At 37.8% G+C, this 15255-nt stretch overlaps 3 protein-coding genes across 5 annotated transcripts; all 3 read left to right on the forward strand.

Moving 5' to 3' along the window:
- The first annotated feature begins 612 nt into the window (after nt 1–612).
- On the forward strand, nt 613–7766 carry rer1 (retention in endoplasmic reticulum sorting receptor 1). Of its 3 annotated transcripts, XM_064297822.1 has the most exons (8): nt 613–702; nt 3432–3519; nt 3754–3858; nt 4068–4167; nt 4457–4535; nt 5561–5696; nt 5898–5952; nt 7274–7766. In XM_064297822.1, the coding sequence occupies exons 2-8, from the start codon at nt 3439–3441 to the stop codon at nt 7282–7284; spliced, it is 567 nt and encodes a 188-aa protein (XP_064153892.1). In that variant the 5' UTR covers nt 613–702; nt 3432–3438; the 3' UTR covers nt 7285–7766. The 3 variants fall into 3 exon arrangements, with proteins under 3 accessions (XP_064153892.1, XP_064153890.1, XP_064153891.1); XM_064297820.1 differs by having other exon boundaries at nt 5898–7766; XM_064297821.1 differs by lacking the exon at nt 613–702 and adding an exon at nt 790–943 and having other exon boundaries at nt 5898–7766.
- Nucleotides 7767–10740: 2974 nt separating this feature from the next.
- Nucleotides 10741–12031, forward strand: LOC135235055 (taste receptor type 1 member 1-like). The gene is made up of 2 exons (XM_064300253.1): nt 10741–10758; nt 10871–12031. Exons 1-2 carry the CDS (start codon nt 10741–10743, stop codon nt 11636–11638), a joined length of 786 nt encoding a protein of 261 aa, XP_064156323.1. The 3' UTR covers nt 11639–12031.
- Nucleotides 12032–12672: 641 nt separating this feature from the next.
- Nucleotides 12673–15128, forward strand: LOC135235056 (taste receptor type 1 member 1-like). Its single transcript, XM_064300254.1, has 2 exons — nt 12673–12676; nt 13149–15128. The coding sequence occupies exons 1-2, from the start codon at nt 12673–12675 to the stop codon at nt 14069–14071; spliced, it is 927 nt and encodes a 308-aa protein (XP_064156324.1). The 3' UTR covers nt 14072–15128.
- The last annotated feature ends 127 nt before the right edge of the window (nt 15129–15255 follow it).

The following is a 15255-nucleotide window of genomic DNA, read 5'->3' on the forward strand; positions in this document are numbered from 1 at the left end:
TGTGCAGTGCTGATCACGTTGAGTAAAAATATTTGAGAACCACGAGTTTTCAAAATTCTGTGAATTATATATATATATATATGGCGATATGGGGTTGCCACAATACAAGATTGACACCTGTTGCGTCAGGATAAGATACCATTCCTCGGGTTAGCAGAAGTCATTAAGTTGCTTTCCCAGTGGCGTCAACAGATCATGTGTTGTGAACTATTCAAGTACATATGTTTGAATTGACAAGAATATGTTTACCCCTCTCTGACTTTAATTTTCTGATCTAAATGAGCAACTAAACTTCTTTTTTTTGGTCACCAGGAATTCCTCATAGCGGATTACAGTTCAATAATATTCGTGCTAAAAGTGTTGTGTCTTAATTTTTGGTCCACGTTTTGGGTCATACAGCGATAAACAGTTAAATGTCCCCAGAATTATCACCTAAGGTTTCGTATTCATGACCACAGAAATTGTAACGTCTTCGGTAATACCCAATACCCGAATTAATTGGTTTCCCAGCTAGCACACTAAATCGCCGTGTATCCTCCAGCGGCTCATCAAATCTCGAGGATCATCAAATACCAGGAAGTCGGGACGGCTCACTCTGAAATCTATTAGTCTAGTCTATATGTATTTTCAGTGCTACGGAAGCAGTGACGTGTTCACATTGGGGGCGACCTGGAGCTCGTAGTGACACAGCGGCAGCCGCGGGTAAGTGATTTATTTCGCTATCTGTGTGAATATAACATATTTTCGCCCAGCAAGAATATGTATTGTGCCATTTCATTATATGGAGGAACTCGGCACTGAAATTATTTGCCAGAAAACTCAGCCATTTCCTCAATATTTTTAGTCTAGGTTAGATATTTCTCTCAGCTACCAAGCGTCGTTTTTTGCTTGCCCGGAAGTGAGTTGTTCATTTTGTGCGGTCGTTTCTGGTCATTGTAGTTATGTAAGTATCGACTGGGTGGTCTTGGCGTGGCGTTGGGAAGATTTTAGACTACAATATCCAGTTTTCTTTAGATAGGTGCGTAGACAGAATGGATCCAATTATCTACTGGAACGTGTAGTCTTGTTGCTAATCTTTGTTACTTGACCGGAACGAAAAATGGCATTAATAAAAACTACAAATTCCAGAACGGATGTAGTTTTTGTATAAAGAAGGGGGTAGCTAATTAACGCGGAGTTGCCTAATGTTATATAGCTATTGGTATGTTTGCAATTGCTCTTATTTGAAAACGATACCTTTTATTGTGGTAAAATGCGTCATAACATTAAAACAATTGGCTATATACCGGCAAAATGTTTTCGTCTGGTTAAACCACCTTACACCACTTCATCGTATCTCCTGGAATGTAACATCCACTAGTTAGCTAAATAAGCAAGCTAGATACTTAGGCTAACACTAACTAGCCAGCCCTGTCAGTCATGTAGTTGCAGGTTCCCACGCCAATGATTAATATGCATTCCTACACTTTGAATTATATTTTAAATAACGTTGGCGGATTCTACTGGGTTGCGTTTACCTTAATACTAGCGATTGGTGTAGATCAGTCTACTTCTAACAGGCTACGCGAGTCTAAGTTAGCTAGCTGATGTTAGTTTGCAACTACACGTAGTGTAGTGAAACAGAAATTGTCAGCATAGCTAGCTAGCATAAATGTTGGCTAGCAACGAGCTAAGTTAGTGGTAATTTCTCCACCTTTGGACCTACAAACGAACCAACTTTAATGAAAAAAGAAATGTTAAGATATTTTTATCTTACGAGTTACTTGCGAGAACATTTCCTGGTCTGTTGGATAGAATGTAACATTAGCGCTGTAATAAAGCAAGCTACTGTTGCTAAGTACTGATGTGGGGTTGTATTCTTTAAAACAGAAAAATAACTGTGGCATTTTCTTCCTAACGATATATACATTTACACTACGAAAATCTAATTCAGGTTTGAATTTGAACTGTAGCTAGCTCCAGTCCTTGTTCACATGGAAACGCATAAACATCGAATAGGCTGTTAAATTCTATTCAACTAAGGAATTATTTGCACGTACAAAAGGGAAACCCTAAAGAAGGCTCTGAGTGTCGTATAATGGTTTCTACCTGGCACAAACCGATCTATGATCAAATATTAGGCTAATTCTCCACTCCTTTCAGAGAGTCTTCTGTTAAGTGTATCTATAGAGACTACTTTCAATCACAAAATAATAGTTTCAGTGACTTTAGAACATACAAGTCTGTGTAAACTGTATATTGCCTTTGTTCATTGCTCAAAATTCCCATACTGGATTTGCTGCAGTGTGGGAAAAAAATCAGCATTTTTTAAACTGTAGTTGCACCTGTGCAAGTAGGTGCACATTATCTGTGGAAAATTGGGACATCTCATCATTGGGTTAATATGCTTATGTGAAATGGTAAATGGACTGCATTTATATAGCGCTTTTATCCAAAGCGCTTTACAATTGATGCCTCTCATTCGCCAGAGCAGTTAGGGGTTAGGTGTCTTGCTCAAGGACACTTCGACACGCCGAGGGCGGGGTTTGAACCGGCAACCCTCCGACTGCCAGACAATCGGTCTTACCTCCTGAGCTATGTCGAAATGATGTCAGTATTACAGGCAATAAAATTGCGAGCGTTGTGCAAATAAATTCAATTAGCATTTGAACAGTGTGAATGTAAACAGGCACAATGGTTGATCATGACTTGACTTGTGAGTTATGAATGAAAATGCAGTTTTATTCATGTGGAAGATCTCTTAATGTCACAGGAAGAATGATGTAATCAGTGCCACACTGCTGAGCAGAGGTTTCAGTTTTTTAGCTTTCATTATTTATTTATGTATTGCCACTAACATCTTCAGATTATTTTTTGAAGGTAACAACAACTTAAGTTGTGTTCCAGCATTGATGTGGTGCTTGTTGTGCTTCTAGTGGCAAAAAACAGGTTCTGTCAATGTCCACTATTCTCCAGCAGGTGGCCCCAAAATTTGACAAAAAATATTGGCACTAGTGCTTTTACAGATGTTTGCATACTTGCTGGTATACTACAGAGCTCTTGGTTCTGGGTTTGTAGTTTAGTAACAACCTAGTAAATTGTATTTTAGTATTCAAGTATAATATAAAATAACTCAGGAAATTAATGAAAATAAATTTTCTCGAAGTGAAAATAGCAACACTGAAGTGTAAAGATGCATACATAAGTTGTTTTGATTAATGAAACCACCCCTAATCTACTGATGTTACCATTTTAACTGTGTTTTGGATGATGGCAATGACATAGTTTTTGCTGTTGGTTGCACAATACTTTAATCATTGCTTCATGAGAAAATAAAACCTTAGAACTGAGTTTAACCTGTCACACTAGAAAAGAAAGCTAGCATTTCCTCATGATGGAGGATCATTCACAAAGTTTTAAAATGAAGAACCTTTTAAACACTTCTCCTGCAGAAACAGAATGTCAGAAGGGGACAGTGCTGGAGACTCGATCCATGGGAAGCCATCGGCCATCGGAACCTTTTTCACGCGGGTGGGACAGGTAGGATCTATTTGTTTGTTGCGCTTCTTTTTGGTGTTCTGTTGCAATGTGGAGGAGGGTTAATAATTACATCACTTCCATGTCTATCTAAGTGCAATCCAAAGCTCCTGAAAGCCAGTGAAATAATGTAAATACCCAACCAGGCTGAACAGACTTCCCTGTGCAACTGAACTTGGGTCAGTACAGTTTCTGTGTATTGGCTTCTTGTCATTTTTACTTCCTCTGGTTTCCCAGATTTACCAGTCGTGGCTAGACAAGTCAACACCATTCTCAATTGGGCGATGGGCAGTGACTGTTCTTCTAGCTGCCATATACATGATAAGAGTGTACATATTACAGGTAAACCTTTCAGCACTGTCAGTGCATTTTGTTTCTTAACCGTAGTGGTGTTTTAAATTTCCTTTTTTTAATTCACCGTGGATGTTTAAAAAAAAAAACAATACTTTTGAGTACATTTAAGTTAATTCTATAAAGTAATATGCTCTTTATTATTAAGTGGTTTTGCTCATTAAATATTCAATGTTTTTTCATTTCTTTTGTGTTTGCAGGGTTGGTATATAGTTACATACGCCTTGGGAATTTACCACCTCAACCTGTTCATTGCATTCCTGTCACCAAAAGTGGATCCGTCACTATTGGATGATCCAGGCATGTTCAGTTTCAATTCCTCATTGAAAAATAAAGCCCAGTGTTTACAAAGCATTATTTTAATGCATACTTTAAGCTTGGTTCTTCAGTAAAACAAAACAAAACCTAAGAAAATCACATTGATTATTTTAACTGCTTAATGTAGCTGGTGGCCCCAGTTGGAAGTTCCATGTCTTTTCCTTATTCCTGTACACGTATGAGCAATATGACCTGTTCTGCCAGCATGTTCGTGAATGGCCAGTAGCGTTTGTGCATTTAGCGCTAACCCCGCCCCCTTCTGTTTCTCCAGATGAAGGACCTGCTTTGCCTACGAAGCAAAATGAAGAATTCAGGCCTTTCATCCGGAGGTTGCCTGAGTTCAAATTCTGGTGAGAATTTTTAAACATTTGCATTAGTGTTGCCGGACCAAATATCCCCGAACCATCTTGGTTTTCACGCAGACCTGAGGACCAGTGCTGGTCCTAATATGGCACCTGGAAACAATCCACCTCAGGTGTGAATTCACATTGTAGGGGACAAAGAAAACCTGTGCGTAAATGTTTGGAGCATTGCTGTTGTTTTTGCAATGGTGGTGGAGCGTTTCTGAAGGACTTGGTGCGGGTGAAAACACTGATCTCTGTGAGGTGAATACATTTTTTCGGGGAGAAGTGATTGCAGAGTGGGGACTTTTCCCATTTCTCGCATTACTGCTGTTCTGCTCCTGCATTATTTACTTGGATTTGTGCATATTTTCTTCCTTTTTCTGAATATACAGTACTGGCACAAGTGATGGAAAGGCTGCAGTTATAAACAGATCTAGATGATTAGTGGCATATCTTGCAGCAATTGCTCTTTTTGGCATAATAAATGTAATATCAACCGAGTAAATGAATAAATGATTAGCGTGTGTGTTAATAAAGTAGTCATCATTGCATTTTCCCATATGTATGGCGGAGTGTAGCACAGTGGGTAAGGAACTGGGCTTGTAACCGAAAGGTCGCAGGTTCGATTCCCGGGTAGGACACTGCCGTTGTACCCTTGAGCAAGGTACTTAACCGAAATTGCTTCAGTATATATCCAGCTGTATAAATGGATACAATGTAAAATGCTATGTAAAAGTTGTGTAAGTCGCTCTGGATAAGAGCGTCTGCTAAATGCCTGTAATGTAATGTAAATGTATTAATGCATACCTACATGATTGAGCAGTCTAATGTATCTATTACTGATTTTATTTAATAATCGGCTTGAACATGTATTTCTTTTTCCTGTATTTTTCTACAGGAAGCGGTAATATTATATTTCAAATGACAGATGGTCACATATTTGTTACCTCTAGTGGTCAAGCGATGATGTATTACGTCTGACAGATTTGAGTGTCTGATTTTTTCTGTTTCATCGCGGTCTCTGTTTTTAGGCATTCTGCAACAAGAGGCATTGTCATTGCAATGATCTGCACATTCTTTGAGGCCTTCAACGTTCCAGTTTTCTGGCCAATACTCGTCATGTACTTCATCATGCTGTTCTGCATCACCATGAAGAGACAGATTAAGGTGTGGATTTGAGAATATCAAATGCATAACGAAAGACAGTTTTACAGTTTTATATTGGCACCATTGTTTAACTGATTCCCGTATGATACTGGTTTTAAGCTGATTCAGATTGTAGGTTATTTGTAGTATATTTCTCATAGTTATTTCCTTTGACGTAAATCTCTCTCTCTTCCTCCCTCTCTCTCTTGCTCTCTCTTCCAGCATATGATCAAGTACAGATACCTGCCATTCACACATGGAAAAAGGACATACAGAGGCAAGGAGGACACAGGGAAAACTTTTGCTAGTTAAACAATTTCTGAAATGACAAAAAGTCATAATCAATAAGTGGTGGGCAAGGGATGGGATAGAAATAAAAACGAAGTCATGGAAAAGAGCTTTGATCCACTGTGACAGTGTTTGGTAGAAGGGAAGGTTGTGTGAGCAGATAATGCTTGCTTTGATTGAAAGAATATGGTGTGTGTGCGCTATGGAGAAATTGGCATCAGTTAAATTTTTTTGTGGATGAATGCAGTGTATTCTTCGCCTTGCTGTGTGGTAATGATTGTACAGGAGTTTGTTTAGTTATAGATTGCTATGAATCGCCCTTGTGCTCTGCTCAGCACTGTCTCATTGGTGACATTCTTCTCGTGACATTCTGTGATTTATTGGGGGGGGGGGGGGGCTGCATTTTTATCCATAACCTCTGGTCAAGTCATGATCCAACCATTGTGGCTTCTGTTAGTCTATTGATTGAAAAATCATTAATGTAGAAGAGAATTCTATTAGATCTATATGTATTACTCATGTCAGTTATTTATTACAGTTTTGTCTGTCAAAAGACTCAGAGTTTACCATAATCAGCACATAGTGATTTTTGCCTTGGTAATAACTTATTTGGCTGTATCATCCAGACCACTGCTGCAGGCATCTGACACGATCACTTACACCTCCCATCTCGCTGAACATTAGCATAAATAGTTTCTTTAAGGTATTTCAGTCTGCCCAGATAGAGTGGAGCTCGAGTGCCAAAATGGAGGAAGTAATTGGAATCCACACTGTCCTACTCCTCCTGTAGTCGTTTATAATGCTTCTGTGCAGCCAGACTCGTGCCCTTCTGTTCTCTCACCGCTCGCTGTAGGTTTGGCCACATGTCACTTGGCAAACTGAGAGTGCAACTGTGCAACTCATTTTACCTCATAGTCCCTGTGCTAAGCAAATCATTCCCCCTAGATTAGTATTAACTCTCTCATCGTGGTCTGATCTCATGTGAAATTAAGTACAACGCAGGGTTTTACTTGCGACCAGAAGAGATTTTTTTTTTTTCTTTTTTTTAAATCCTTTTTTTTTTTATTTTTACAATGACCTTTTACCTACCAAAGATCTAAGTAGGTACTGTTCAATTAGTTTTCTTTAAAAGACCGGAATTTAGTTACATAGCTAGCTGTGCTATAAATCTTTGGGGAGGGGTCCATTCCATTAAGGTAGCATAGAGTCCAGTAGAGTCATGTTCATTTTTTGGCAACCTGTCATTATTTTTTTATTGTATCTAATCATTCCAGACAAAAACATTTTCTCCTTTCTCTCTTTCTTTGCAGAGCAAACATAAGACAAGTTGCTTTCTTTTAGTTTTGGGGTCTTGCACATTGGAGAGGGATATAAAGAATTTTTAAACCATTTTTGGGGCAGTTTTATTCAAGGTTTTGTGATAAAATGGCTTGTATTTGAAAACCTGGGAGAAAATCTGAAAACCTGGATCACCACTGTAGAGAAGGATCAAAACATTCTTTTTCCTGTCAAAGTGCATCATGTTTTCAAAGGGTTTTATTGATGATTTCTGTATTTTGAAGGTTAAATACTTTGAAATTATTCTGAACACCTTTAAAGTAAAGGTAAAGTTTCAAAATGTGGAATTCATAATGTTCTCGAAAACAGTAAATTCAGTACTGGCTTTATAAAATGTTTCTCAATTGACAAATTGCATGTTTTTTTTTTTCATGTACTACAGGTTTAAAGATAAAAGACATGATTTTAATATCTCAGTGTAATTTTTCACTCCAAATGCTATTAAAGAGACATTGTCCCTTTAAATGTGGTGCTGACATGACTTATGCCTTCTTGTGTGGATCAGATTTTTTCAACTCATTCATTTTAATTATAATTATAAGAAGAATCATGATGACCTGAACAAGTGTGTGTGTGTGTGCAGTTAGCTATATCCTGTATACACCGTTGACAAATGTCTTATGCTGCAGATTAATCAATGTCACATTTGCAAGAGGAAGGGGCTTTACATGCAACATTTAGGAACACCTGTGCGGTGTCAGCAGGTCTATATTTTGACCTCATTGATATGAACACAACAATATAGAAGCTGGAGTGCTTCCAACAATGAGGTTTCCTATATTTTCATGTAATTTCCCTTCACTGGTCAGATTATAGTTTCACTCATCCTGAAAATATCCTTCCCCCCCAGCTACAATACAAAACCGTTCAATGAGCCTTAGCATGGTTCATGTAAATTAACTGATGTGCAATTGAATTGTGCTCTTACGGCTTATGGTCCCCTATTTTAGGAAGCTGCTCAGACACAGAATTATTTTTATTCACAATGTGTATGGGCCCAATGTATCACAGAATGTTTCTTTTCATGGTTGTGTTTTCTTAAGACTGCATTTTCTGCACGCACCTGCTTCATCATCAGAGTCAATTTGGGATCTGCTGTCCTTAGCCTTAGTGTGCCTTGTAACTTCCTTGTTTCCCTGGAGACACAATGCTGTTAATGTCCCCACCTACATTTCAGTGTTTATCAGCAATGTAGTCTTGCAATGGCCAAGTGCACAAAGAATGCATATTTGGCATGTGGCTTGTACACATTCATTTATACACTTGCATCAATCTGATTTAATGAGTTTAATCTTTATAGGTAATGTTTTCCTCTGAATGTTCAAAGCAGGGAATACTCAGAATATGCATAAGATAGGCATGGTGTAGTAGAGTCAGTGTGTTCCCCTACATCTACTACACAAATGGGAAAATGTAATTCTATTAGTGCTAACTATGAATTATTCCTCACAAATCCCAAAATGTTAGTCAAAATATTCTCCTTGAGTTTGAACTCTCAGCCTGTTTTCTGATTTGATCTGATAAATATTTCAGTGGGTACTGTATATTAAGTTTTCCTTAAAGTTCTCCTGCAGTGTTAAATGAATTAGCAGGCTGTAAAAAAAAATCCGTTTCAAATTTCAGATATATTGAGAGGACATATTTTTATCTTACTTTTTTAAAGCAAACATTGAAATGAATGTTTGCTTTTAAAAAAGTTAATCTGTTCCAATGAACAAACTGACAAAGAAAAATAAATCCATAACATCTTAAAGTGTAAGAGTCCTTTCCTGTGTGGTGTTAAGAAATGTTTTTGTATCTAGAAGAAGTTGGTAATGCTAACTTTTACAGTCCCGTTAGTATTTACAGGATAAAAAGCCCATTGCCCATTTGTGCACATGAATGGGTAATTTCCACTGAAAAAACAGGTACTTAGAAACACCTCCTTGGTTACCTATTAGTTCAAGTGACTTGTCTTGTAGTTATGAAAGGTTTAGGTTACTTATAGCCTGTGTGTATTTGTGTACTGAAATTAGACAATACTTACTTTCTAATAGAGGTGTTTCCAAGAAAGTATTATCTCAATTCATAGGAAGTGCACAATGAAACAATGCTATACCCACCCTAAACCGTTGTCACTTGAATTGATAGGTAATTGAGATGTTTCAGCTTTAGTTCCTTAGTCTTTACCTTTTTTTAACCAGTGGTAATTACCAAATAATTAGATAATTTTACCTCATATTGTCCTGGTAAATATGTAGTACTTATCGAATGTAGAAGGAAGCATTACCATGAATTTGTTTCAGATATCTGTCACTGTTATTATTGGAATTCAGTGTGTGTGGATGTGGGTGCATGTAATTATTGATGAGAAGGTAGCTAGATGTACATAGGAATATAAATAGTATTTAGTTGTATATGTCTATGGATCAATGTCTGATATTGGAAATTTATCTAAACTTGCAAATATCACATTTGAAAAAAGGAAGGAACTTTACATGCAACATTTAAGAAAACCTACACAGTACCACCAAGCAAATTTTAATGACTTGCCCATAGGACACTCTACAATATGAGACTTGGAGTGCTTCCAACAGTGAGGTTTCCAATATTTTCATTTAATTTCCCTTCACTGGTCATCAGATTATACTTGATCTCTACTTGATCTCATCAATACCGATATCCATCAGCCAACCTATGTTATAAAACTGGTCAGGGAAAATCTGCTGAAGTAAACTGGATGAGTATTACTGCACCACCTTTACCTTTGTGCTTGTATTAGTAGGAAGGTACTGGTCAAGATACTGGGTGAAATATCTTTGATGTGAAGAATGCATCACGTAATCTTTCTGTTTGCACTCTGTCTGTGCTTTTTTCAGCACTCACCCGCAAATGATTCCTGTGTGTCATCAGAGTTCAGTTTGACTGGTGATTATATTTTGGGAGGACTTTTTCCAGTGCACAGTGGAAAAAACAACGGTCCTTTTAACTTTCCTGTTGCCCTGCAGTGTGACAAGTAAGTACAGCTCTCAATGTGTGCACTTTTCAGCATCGTGTTTGCCAGTTTCATGTGGTAACAGTAAAATTCTCTTTAAATTTAAAGCTCTTTCGTATACATTGGCTCAGTGATTAATTGTAAAATTTAATCAAGGATATTTCCATCATCTACATTTCCCACAGATTGCCATTCTCAGCACTGGGTTATCAGATGTTGCAAGTGATGAGGTTTGCTGTAGAGGAAATTAACAACTCAACCTCCATCTTGCCTGATGTGACCCTTGGCTATGAGATCTTTGACCATTGCTCAGACACACAGAATTTTCCATCAGTCTTTGAATTCCTTTTCAAAAATAGTTCTGTTGATATTCTTCGTTACTTTAAGGAGGACAGCCATAAAATTGTCTCTGTGCTTGGCCCCATTGGAAGCAGTCAAACTAGCACCATTGCACCATTTTTCATGATGGACCTTATTCCAATGGTAATTCATTTTTCTCCTACAAAATATCTTTTTGTCTTATATTGGTTGAAGTGACATTTTTTTGTTCTAAAATAAGTACTGTATAACTACATGATATTTTGTGAACTTGCAGGTAAATTATGCATCATCAAGCACAAGTTTAAGTGATAAAGAGGCATTTCCATCCTTCCTACGAACAGTGCCCAACAACAAAGGTCAAGTACAGCTGATCATTCGCATTTTAGAGAAGTTTGAATGGAACTGGATTGCCTTCATAGGAGGCAACACTGACTACGGTGAAGATGCCCTTCAGCTCTTCAGTGATGGCATAAGAAACACCAGCATCTGCTTGGCCTACCAGGAGGAACTCACAAGAAACTCAAACTACAGCGTCACATTTAAGAATATCAACATGCTTCGTATAAACGTCATCATAGTTTATACTGTGAGGTTGTATGCAACTGAGTTAATTGCATCAGCCATAATGAACAATATACAGAACAAGGTGTGGATTGCATCTGATACCTGGTCTTTGAGTAAAGAACTTAGCACTCGCAAAGGACTCAGCACCATTGGTACTATTATTGGAATAACAGAGAGGGTTGTGAGCTTACCTGGGTTTCCAGAATTTGTCCACAAATCTCGGGGTGACAGTAAACATCCTCAGTGCAAAAACGAAAAACTCCAGGAATTTGGGGCGACCTGTAATCAGGCTTGCTATAACTGCTCTTACATCGACCCAAACAAAATAATTACTGAAGATCCATCTTATAACTTTGCCATTTACTCTGCAGTTTATGTAGTGGCAAAAGCCTTACACAACATATTACATTGTGGTACAAAAGGGTGCAACAAGACTGAAAGAGTCTTTCCCTATAAGGTAAGTAGGTGTTGTGCATGAAAGCATTTTCTCCATGACTGTGTGTGCCTGGAGTAAATACATTTAGCTAAATAATTGTTAGTTTAAGTCTCCTTAACAAAACAGCAGTATAATGATAATGAGATTTTGAAAAAATCTTAATACAGTTATTGCTGTAAAAACAGTGAACTGTTATCATGCTTACTGTGTTCTAATATTGATTTTATTTATTTAATTGTAACCCTAAACACAAATGACAGTGAGGTAGACTATCAGGAAAAAACTGCATTAGTGGAGGGTTTTTATTGATTTGATGGCATGCATAAAAAAATGTTTTAAGCCGGTGTGTAGGAATGAGACGAATCGTGTAAAAAGAGATCAGATTGGCCACAAAAACACTCTCTAACTCTTTCTTGTACAAGGGAAATTGATGCACTCTTGTCTTGTCAGCTTCTCAAAGAAATAAAGAGGTCAGACTTCGAGCTACTGAACCTCCGTATAAAGTTTGATGAAAATGGAGATTCTCCTTCAAGATACAACATAGTGTCCTGGAACTTGGACTATTCTGATCCGTTTCAGTACATTGGATCATATGACGCAGAACCGGCTGAGAGTATCAGTATTAATGAAACTCTTATTCACTGGTACACCAATGGAACAGTAAGTATTCTTCTGCTTTATATACATGTTAACCCAGCAATCATGATCTGAATTATATCAGTAAAGGTTATGCGAGTTATGTTAACAGTTTCAGTCCTGACATAAAATCTAGCAATATGGTTACTAAGAAAGCATTTGTAGTAATCTAAACCTATTTTGTTAGTGAAATAAGCAGCAAAACCATTTGGAATGAAATAACAATTGTCTGAACAGCCGCTATCTTTTGTTAGTGATTGTTGAAGCTATGACCACTGAAAATTTGTTCCAAAATATGAGGAGGTGACACCATATATTTAATTATCTGTTCATACTTCTATGATTATATTCCACATATTTTTTGTTTATTGGTAATAATCTGGATCCTCGCCATGTTAGTTTTGAAGAATTATCTGACTAAAACTGTAACACTAGGGATTATGGGTAATACTAAACATGCAGTTAAAGAGATGTTTCTTTAATTTTGCAGATTCCTGTATCACGGTGCTCTGAGGAGTGTGAAAAAGGCTCTGCTAGGAGACCATATAGAATATATAAGTGCTGCTTTGAGTGTGAAGTCTGTCCAAAAGACACCTATATCAATCATTCAGGTAGGAAATCAGCTGTTTGCTGGAGACTAGTGACTAATCATTCATGTGTGAGTGTTTCACATTGGTTTTTGTGAGACTTCTCATTTTCCCTGTCTCATTTGCAGTTCACAGACTTTGGCATACATTATAAAATGATCATGTGATGTGTAACTTTTAATGGGCCATGTGTGTGATTTATTCTGCTGAATGTGCATCTTATATTTCCCCTCACATACATTTACCCCAAGGCACCTGAGGAAAGACAAGTGATGATCACCTGTGAAATGAATTGCCTTAGTAAAATGTGTCTTTTGTGTTTCTGACAGCTGATCTGTACAGTTGCCTCCCGTGTGAGAAGAACGAATGGTCTGACGCAGGGAGCACTTCATGTACAGAGCGTTCTGTGGACTATGTTCACATCACGGAGCCTCTGTCAGTCCTGCTCATGCTCTCTGTCAGCTTCATGCTCTTTCTTGCAGCAGCCATCGCCATCCTCTTCGCCCGTAACTACAGCACCCCAGTTGTGAGGTCTGCGGGGGGTAAAATGTGTTTCCTCATGCTGGGCTGTTTGAGCGGTTCAGGTTTCAGTGTGTTCTTCTATTTTGGCATCCCAAATCCAATCCAATGTGTGTTGAGAAGCTCATTTTTCCCTCTGTTTTACACTGTCTGTCTGTCTTGCCTCACTGTCCGATCCTTCCAGATAGTCTGCATCTTCAAAATGGCTGCCAAGCTACCCAAAGCGTACGATTGGTGGGTCAAGTACAATGGACAGTGGCTATTCATAGCAGTGGCCTCTAATGTCCAGTTAATTCTTTGTGCAGTCAGTGCTCCTAGACCCTTCAATGACACAGTGACCTTCAAAGACCAAATAATTATGAACTGTGACACAGCAGGTTTCCTCCCAATTAGTGCCACTGTGTTGTTTGCTGGCTTTCTTGGTGTTTTGTGCTTTATCTTCTCATACATGGGAACTGACCTCCCCAAAAACTACAATGAAGCCAAATCTATTACATTTAGTGTGCTGCTGTTTTTTTTTTCCTGGATTACTTATTTCACTTTATACTTAATTCAGGCAAGCCGAAACCTGCCCATAATTAGGGCCTTCTCAATGCTGACCAGCTCATACGGAATTCTCTTGAGTTATTTTGTCCCAAAGTCGTATGTCATTCTTTTCAAGCCTGAGAAAAACACACAAGCACACTTTCAGTCTTGTATTCAGGATTATACCCAAAAGATCAGTAGGATGTAGAGGGCTCTTGCTGGCATAATGTAACACATTGCATAACGAACACTGATTATATTTAAACAAGGATAGATGTCGCTGTTATTTAGTTTGTGACTGCATGTGTCATTTTAGATGAGCCTATTTTATTTACTGCATGCAAATTAAAACATGTTATCAGATGCAATTTTTGCTGACGTCAGTAACAATATAATTGTTTTCTTTATGAGTAATTCACAATACCCTGCGATGGTCCAGGGTGTATTTCTGCCTTTCACCTAATGCATGCTGGCATGGGCTCCAGTACCTCCCATGACCTGGACTAGGAACATGTGGGTCAAGATGGATGGATCTATTTCCAAAGAATATTTTCATCCCCCTCTCCATCATCATGAACACATCTGGTGCCCTCAAAGATCCACCAGAGGGCGCCCACTACCAAATCCTAATGTTTCTGTCTTGTTGTTTCCCTGTAATTAGTTCTCATTAGTGTATTAGTGGTTTTGGTTTCTGTAGATGTGTCTTGTTAGCGTAGTTTGATACACCTGTTAGTTATGGTATTTAAACCATTCGTGTCCCTTTCCTTGGTGTTTGGTCTTTGGGTCTTGCCTAGCGTCTTTGTGGTTGCTTGCCTGTAAAACATGGTGCGTTCTATGTTGGGCTGATAGAATTCTCTTGCTGTCACCTGGTTGTTTTATTTTTCTGAGTCTTACAGTGAAGGCTCTGACTTTTAATTCTCCGGGTTTTTGAGCTTTAGTCTGCATTTGGGTTCCACGTTCTGTTTCCTTGTGATAACATCATCAAAAGAAACTTCATGGTGCCTTTGAACATTTGTTTTAGTTTTTAAAATGTGTACTATATACTATTATATTTTTTCTTCAGTAACATGTAGGGCAGGAATGATTCACCACATTAGTCAGATATAAAATCTTGAAACATTCTTCATTTTAGCTTTAATTCAATTATACTTAATGTCTTTAAAGTACAGGTAAAGTTTTAATATGCAGAATTCATAATGTCCTCTAAAACCACTAATGTAATGCTACCTTTTAAAAATGTTTCTCAATTGACAAATTGTATATTTTTGTTTTTTCATCTACTACAATGTTAAAGAAAAGTCACTGTGTAATGTTTTGCTCCAAATGCTATTAAAGAGATATTGTTCCTTTGAATGTGGCGCTGATATGACATGTACATTCTTGTGTGGATCA

Source organism: Anguilla rostrata, chromosome 11 (genome assembly GCF_018555375.3).
Source record: "Anguilla rostrata isolate EN2019 chromosome 11, ASM1855537v3, whole genome shotgun sequence".
NCBI classification, from domain to species: domain Eukaryota; kingdom Metazoa; phylum Chordata; class Actinopteri; order Anguilliformes; family Anguillidae; genus Anguilla; species Anguilla rostrata.

Bases quoted from the DNA above. Each gene is read 5' to 3' on its own strand.
- rer1 (XM_064297820.1), top strand. From the start codon at position 3,439: ATGTCAGAAGGGGACAGTGCTGGAGACTCGATCCATGGGAAGCCATCG. The intron at 3,859-4,067 runs GTAAACCTTTCA...TTGTGTTTGCAG, and splicing joins TAAGAGTGTACATATTACAG to GGTTGGTATATAGTTACATA. The intron at 5,697-5,897 runs GTGTGGATTTGA...TCTCTCTTCCAG, and splicing joins CCATGAAGAGACAGATTAAG to CATATGATCAAGTACAGATA.